The sequence below is a fragment of the Eucyclogobius newberryi genome, unplaced genomic scaffold (genome assembly GCF_026437365.1).
Source record: "Eucyclogobius newberryi isolate DKJ021-1_F unplaced genomic scaffold, fEucNew1.0.hap1 SCAF_6, whole genome shotgun sequence".
Taxonomy (NCBI): domain Eukaryota; kingdom Metazoa; phylum Chordata; class Actinopteri; order Gobiiformes; family Gobiidae; genus Eucyclogobius; species Eucyclogobius newberryi.
Window position 1 is genome coordinate 15207754 of NW_027316278.1, and position 7880 is coordinate 15215633.

The following is a 7880-nucleotide window of genomic DNA, read 5'->3' on the forward strand; positions in this document are numbered from 1 at the left end:
TCATTGTACAGTCTGACAGCAGCAGGAAGGAAACACTAAACCTGTATTAGCAATGATTATCACTAAATGTTTTGCCGCTTTGATTTAATAATGCAGCTGTTTTTAGTATGTTTTTGCTCCTGGTCCAGATAACATTTAATGATTATCAAAATATCAAACTGTATTTCAGCCACAAGGGGTCCATATAGAACTAGAAACTAAAAAAACCAAACACCACATAATAAAAATGATTAATCGTCAACCAGGCAGAATTACAAACTCATCCTGGGAGTCAAATCTACAACTCAAACATTTCTTGTATTTTGTTCATTGATGTTTACTAAACTACTATAAATGTTTGCTCAAATGTGATGTGCTTCGACATAACTATGTGGCCTACTTTCTATTCATATTTAGACAACTCCTAAAGTGGTCCAGGCCAGTCTCATGCCTCCCAATGTCCCAGTCGAAGTCTTTTCACAGCATATAATAAAAAGTGATGCCATGTTTTGATATTTGCCATCGTTCGTGTTTACATGTGTGTTACAGTCACCTCAACATGTCGACATTGTGGAGGTCTTCGCGGACCAGTGCAGGGAGAACCTCCACATCAGTCCATGTAAGGAGATCTTCAGCAACTGCTTCAAGTGAGTTTCCTTCACCTGTAAGAGCCATAATTGCGATTTAGATTTGAAACACGATACAAAAGAGTGTGTTGCACTCACACCACATCACAAGTTAGATTAAACCTGGAGCTAAACCTGGACAAGACCATAGCTAAACCGGGACTAGAACCAGATCCATATCAGAACCAAACTCCTGGCATCGAACCAGGACCAACGGGATGAGTCTGTGATACGCAATATTGCTTAAAAACAACTAAAAACTAAAGCATTGCAAGACAGACCAGAGACGGGTTATTGTCTTGACATACATTTAAAAGATCTACTACTTTGGGGGCTAAATGTCTTAAATCACACAAATGTAAAGCATCTACTTCAACCAATCAAAATTGCCATACACACAGCCTCATTTGTAAAAGTAAAATTCTGACAAAGTATTCCTCCAAAGTCGTCCACCAGATTAGCACGCTCACCTATTTAGAAGAAATAAAACCAAATTTGGTGTTTTATACACGTTAGGTTTGGTTTTGCTCTGGTATTTACTATTGTACTGTACAGTACTATCATATACTTTTATTATCATTTAAATAATTGCAAATAAGTACAGAGGTTTGGTGAAAACACATTTCTTTTCAAAGTCCTCAAGCCTCAATACATGTAATTAAGCATGAATAAATCAATCAAAATGCAACTCTGGGAAAGTGAATGGTGAGGACACACTCTTATATCTGGTTAAAAGCTCATAAAAGATTTACATTATTGTCTCCTTTAATTGCCACAAAAAAAGAGTGATCTGGAGCCACACTATAATCATTTATTTCATCCTTGGGCGCTAACCTTCCTAAATATGGCAAATCGGTTCCAGGACTTCTTGGACATTTTCACATCCCACTCTCTCACAATGTACTGTACAGCCTGAACTGTACAAAAGGACTTTCCCGTGTCTCACTGCGCTCTGTTTGGTTCAGGGCCGTGGACGACTACCTTAGCGGTGCTCCTTTCTCCGACTACCAGAACAGCATGTACTTTGACCGCTTTCTGCAGTGGAAGATGCTGGAAAGGTTAGTGGAAATATCATTGTCTCATGACACAAAACACCAGCAGTCCTACATGGAAAATGAGAAGTGGCTCTCTAGCTAAAATGTTACTTTGAACATCCAAAATTGTCAATATACTCATAACAAATACCAATTTCCAGAAGCTGAATAATGTTTTTTTTTATTATACTGCCACCAGTAGGACATTTCTTTAAAAATAAGTGACAGTCTCCTGCATAAATAGATAAATGTTGCAAGATACTGTTAAATACAAGCTACATAATAAACACAATATACACCATAATATTGTAACCGCTTGTGAGGTAACTCTAAATATTAAAAGTAAGTGTTCTGGGAATACTGTGGCTCTGAAACTACAAGCTTGAAAATACTTTCTACTGGAGTCAATGAGAGGCAGTTAAAGTCCAGACAAAGCTTTCAGGCCTGACAACACCCTCTGTACAGGAAACACAGCAGGCCAGTATTGAGTTCCCCAGATAATATCTTCCTCCTGATCGATACTATGTGAATGTTTATTAATGGATTTTACTGTGTCTGTCTTCTGTCAAGGCAACCAATCACAAAGGACACGTTCAGACAATACAGGGTGCTCGGTAAAGGTGGATTCGGAGAGGTGAGTTCATAACGTTAATGGAGGACTTAAACCCGCAGCAAAGCGATGATGTAATGCACATTGTGTCCCTACGTCAGGTGTGTGCCTGTCAGGTCAGAGCCACGGGGAAGATGTACGCCTGCAAGAAACTGGAGAAAAAGAGGATCAAAAAGAGGAAAGGAGAGTCCATGGCGCTCAACGAGAAGCAAATTTTAGAGAAAGTCAACAGTAGATTTGTTGTAAGTAAAGTACCATACATACAATACTATAACATCACTATAAACAATAGTATAGGCCTAACAGTATAACCGCTTGTGTATTACATTGCCCTATACGCAACAATATGGTATGCATTTCAGTGTTAAAAATGTGTGTTCAGTGTTTAAAGTGGGTTTGAGCGTATAAACTCCACCCACAACCACGGTCCAAGTGTGCCGTTTAACTGGGCAGTGCCTGGAGGACTAAAGGGGAGGGGGGAGGAGGAGAGGCGGGGTCTGGACCAACAGGAAACTTGCACTTCAAACTCCGCCCCTGCAGGTGTGTGTCTCCCATGACATCAGAGGCATGTGATGTCTCTTAAAATGTAGCGGTAGAGTTTAAACATGCAGCAGCACGCACTCGGTTTTTGACTGTTTTAGACAAGTCAAAGCTGTAAAACAACATAGTTAGGCAAATAATTGGCTAGGAACTGATTGAGAATGCACACCAGGGGTTTACAACCTTTTCCTCGAATGAAAAAAACTGAGACTACAAACCAATTATAATTTATTTCCACCTTTTTTGATCCACGGCACACTTTTTTTTTCTAGCTGTGACGGCACACCAGCCACCGAAACATTATCAAACGACAACAATAAATTGAAAAAGATATCTACCTAATATCTATCTATCTATCTATCTATCTATCTATCCATCTATCTAATATCTGTGTCGTAGTGTCTGGCTCTTTGGATTTTGGTTGTTTGTGTCTTTTCTGGTTCACAAGTTTGCTCAGGACACTTGAAATGCCCAAATATTTCATAAAATGACAAATTTGTCTTTTTTTTTTTCAATCCCTCAAGAAACATAAGTGTTCCTTGGCACAGTGAAAGGAAGATAGCATCAAAAGTATACATTTATAACAATAATAGACATGCGTTTAATCAAATTTGAATTATTCAGCGTAATATGATGCAATACAGACGGATGCCTTGAACTTCTGTTGTTTTTCGGCGTAGGTGAGTTTAGCGTATGCGTACGAGACCAAAGACGCCCTGTGTTTGGTGCTGACCATCATGAACGGAGGGGACTTGAAGTTTCACATTTACAACATGGGTACGCCGGGTTTCGAGAAGGACCGGGTTCAGTTTTATGCCGCTCAGATCTCCTGCGGACTGGAGCACCTGCACAGGGAGTCAATCGTCTACAGGTAAAAGCTCAAAACAGCGATATGTATTTAGGAACATGACCATTCAATCAAAAGTGCACATCTTCTGTAACACATGATGGCAAATTTTTTTACAGAGATTTAAAACCAGAAAACATCCTTTTAGATGACAATGGTGAGTAAAACGCCACGTCTCCTTTCACACTCACATTTATGACAATGCATTTATCCGGTTTCTGCTTTTGTTCACAGGACACATTCGTATTTCTGATCTGGGTCTGGCCATCAAAGTGCCGGAAGGAGAGCTAATCCGAGGGAGAGTGGGGACAGTCGGTTATATGGGTAAGAGGAACTGCAATCATCAACATCATTATCATGTTACCAGCATTTAACGACGTCAAACTCTATCTCCAGCTCCGGAGGTAATAAACAATGAAAAGTATGCCATGAGTCCGGACTGGTGGGGTCTGGGCTGTCTAATTTACGAAATGACGGTGGGACGATCGCCTTTCCGCGCTCGGAAGGAGAGGGTGAAACGCGACGAAGTGGAGAGAAGAGTGCAGGAGGAAGAGGAGGAGTATAATGAAAAGTTTACAGAGGACTCCAAGGCCATCTGTCGAATGGTAAGTGCTCGATTCAGGTGTTTGTTGAGAAGAAATGACATGAAAGTGTTTAAAGCTCTAGTTTTAAGATGACACATTACCTGACTTAAATATAGTAAAGGACAAGGAGAAGTTAAGATTGGAATATGTTCTGTAAATTACCAAAAACAACTGCAATTTGGTTAATTTGAGTATTTCATTTATCACCATGAACAATTAAAGTAAATGTCTTTGTGCACACGCAGCTGCTTACCAAAGACCCAAAGCAGAGACTTGGTTGCCAGGCGGACAAAGCAGCAGCAGTTAAGGCACACATATTCTTCAAAAACATCAACTTCAAGAGGCTCGAGGCTGGGATCGTGGACCCGCCATTTGTGCCTGATGTAAGTATTCTACCACAGTCAGTACAACACACTACTACATTCTTGTACTTAGACCTAGGACCTAGACTCTAACAATAAGTCTTTGGTTGGACCATTGAGTTTGGGGAGTGAATGAATAAGCAGAGGTTTGAGAGGTCTGAAAAGTATAATGTAAACCTAATACATTCATAGGATTATATTGTTTTATTATAAGGTAACGCTTTATTAACCGTCAGTTCATTTATAGCACCGGAATGATGACAATTTATGTATTATACAGTGGTTTAATAATCCTCAAATGTGAATGTGAATTATTGCACATATTATTCTTATCACTATATTCAGCCATGTTACATAATATTCATGTTATGCAATTCAGTGCCATTCAGTGTTTTTCTTTCCGCCTCTACAGCCTCGGGCCGTCTACTGTAAAGATGTTTTGGACATTGAACAGTTCTCCACTGTCAAGGGAGTCAACTTGGACCAAACTGACAATGACTTTTACTTCAAATTTGCCACAGGCTGCGTTTCCATCCCGTGGCAGAATGAGGTGTGCATTTTGAAGCATGTACCAGGAAAAACATTTGCTCATGTATTTAATATGAATGTCTCTTTATTGTTAGATGATAGAGACGGAGTGTTTTCGAGATTTGAATGTTTTTGGACCTCAAGGGACGCGACCTCCAGATCTGGACTGGAACCAGCCGCCAGAGCCACCCAAGCGCAGTCTACTGGACCGAATCTTCAGGAGGCATGTGAGTGGGCAAAGCTTATATTTTTCTGATTTAGGGAGCGTTTTAATCTAAAATATTTTGAAATGTATACGGGGAAGTATTTTTACTCTAAGGATTACATTTACCGGTAACTCGTTGTAATACTCATATGATAAAGTAACTCGTTGTAATACTCTTATGATGAAGTAACTTGTGTAATACTTTTATAATGAAGTAACTCGTGTAATAATCTCATGATAAAGTAAGTCGTTGTAATACTCTTATGATAAAGTAACTCATGTAATACGCTTATGATAAAGTAACTCGTTGTAATACTCTTATGATAAAGTAACTAGTTGTAATACTCTTATGATAAAGTAACTCGTTGTAATACTCTTTTGATAAAGTAACTAGTTGTAATACTCTTATGATAAAGTAACTCGTTGTAATACTCTTATGATAAAGTAACTCATGTAATACTTTTATGATGAAGTAACTTGTGTAATACTCTTTTGATAAAGTAACTAGTTGTAATACTCTTATGATGAAGTAACTAGTTGTAATACTCTTTTGATAAAGTAACTAGTTGTAATACTCTTCTGATGAAGTAACTCACTGTCTCTGCTCCTCCAGCACCCAGAGGTGTCCATCTCCAACAGCCGAGTGCAGTCTTCCAGCGTCAACTCCGTGGACTCTATGTCTAACTCTGCCCCCTAGTGGCCGCACGTGGCAGACACACTTACTTACAGAAAAATGAAAGAAGAGCTCCTTGGAGGGCTTCCTTGCTGCTGTCTGCCCTGGTTTTGACCTGAGTCTTTTAGCAGCAGTTAGATTCAGTCTACCAAGCCTGTAATGGCCATCCAAGGAACGGACCATGGGCATTTCTTTGTGCATTTTCGATGGTTTGAGAGGAGACATTTTTGGGACAAACCTTGACTTCACCCTCAGGATTGTTGGATAGAACAGAGCCACAGAAGAGGAGAGTAAAACAAGCTAAATAAATATTCAGGGGATCCTGAATTCCACTGTATATGAAGAAGACCACAGGGAACAGAGGACGGGGTCTTGGTGAACTTCTCTTGTGAAAGATTCTTCTCTTTTAACTTCCTTGCTTGTATCTGTTGTACTCTTTCCATCCCTATCTATTTACTACAACCATGGCCGTTTACACCCCTTGTTCTGTATATTTACTCTGAAGACTATGAACACAACACAAGAAACCTTTTTTAAGTGTAAAATAACAAAATCAAAATCATATGACCACAAGGATAAATAATCAGAATAACCACAATTTAACTGGGACTAGTCCAAATCGAGGACAGGACCAGGAATTAACTTGGTTTATATCTATATCTACATAACAATATCAGAACTACACAAAACTGTATTTGGACAAATCCTGGACTAAACAAAAACTAGATTAGCGCAAGGACATGGCAAAAATCTAGACTAAACCATTTCTAAATCAAAACATAAATAATCCAGATATCAAGGACTAAATTGAGATTAAATTAGCTTTACACTAACCAGGTTTAATTCAGGACTGAACTGGACCTCAGTCGAGTACAACGAACCCTAGCATTTCATATTTTCCAATGTACGGCCCTGTCTAGTATACCCCGTGCCTGCACCATCTTATACAACTATACTAACTTATTTACTTTGAATATTACACATCCCATTACCTCAGACGATCACTCCTAAACATTCACAAACACCTCACCTCAGCAACCTCAACATATTGATGTGCATTGCCTTGCGTATACTCAGGCCAAAGATGACAGTGATGTGATGATATTGTCATGCTGATGATGAAATTTTAGTTTTGTTTTTGTTTTTTTGTCGTCAACATGGAGAGTGACAGAAGAGGTCGAACCCTGGAATAGATATTTGTTAATCGCCTGCAAACATATCATACGCTTTAAGCACAGTGAGCTACATAATGACAGATTTGTGAGAATTGTGTTTCTTGTGAATTGATGCATGGACAAAGTGTAAGTGCGGACAGCTGTATCCCTTAGCGCTTCTGCATACCTCATTCCACTCATGGTAACATTACAACTGCACGATATTAGAAATGGGTGATTCATCGTTCTGAATATTGCAATTAGACTATATTAGGATAGGCTTGATAAAAGATACTCACTTTTGTAATTCGACTTCAAAAACATATTAAATAAGACTTGGTTCTTTCTTCTTGAAAACGTCTTGGGCTGAATCAAACCTTTCTGCATACGATTCTTTATTTTATCACTACATAAATCTAAGAACTAAACAAGAAAATTAGTAAGTTAGTGATTATTGAAAGGAAATCATAAAATGCATATGATATAACCCATTCAATATTTACAAACTAATCATAAGATAAGATAAGATAAGATATTCCTTTATTGTCCCACATGGGGAAATTTCATTGGTGCAACCATCTAATCCTTTTAACGAGAGGAATGACATTTTACCTCAGGCACTATTGCATTTGTGGTGCTTTTTCTAAATATCGTGCAGCCCGAGTTAGCATTATATATAACACAACTCGATTTACCACGTCACTTTATATTTGACAATATGTGAAGTTTGTACAGAAA

At 38.7% G+C, this 7880-nt stretch overlaps 1 protein-coding gene across 1 annotated transcript in view; it reads left to right on the plus strand.

The window, feature by feature from the left end:
- Window positions 1-7880, plus strand: part of grk5l (G protein-coupled receptor kinase 5 like) — a 35442-nt gene extending 27562 nt beyond the window's left edge. Inside the window, exons 5-16 of the mRNA XM_072432518.1 lie at window positions 529-626; window positions 1571-1663; window positions 2210-2273; window positions 2351-2491; window positions 3470-3660; window positions 3756-3793; window positions 3871-3960; window positions 4033-4241; window positions 4466-4603; window positions 4995-5132; window positions 5206-5337; window positions 5929-7880. Of these exons, the coding sequence (XP_072288619.1) occupies window positions 529-626; window positions 1571-1663; window positions 2210-2273; window positions 2351-2491; window positions 3470-3660; window positions 3756-3793; window positions 3871-3960; window positions 4033-4241; window positions 4466-4603; window positions 4995-5132; window positions 5206-5337; window positions 5929-6012 (1416 nt within the window). The 3' untranslated portion in view covers window positions 6013-7880. The remainder of the gene's footprint in view (window positions 1-528; window positions 627-1570; window positions 1664-2209; window positions 2274-2350; window positions 2492-3469; window positions 3661-3755; window positions 3794-3870; window positions 3961-4032; window positions 4242-4465; window positions 4604-4994; window positions 5133-5205; window positions 5338-5928) is intronic.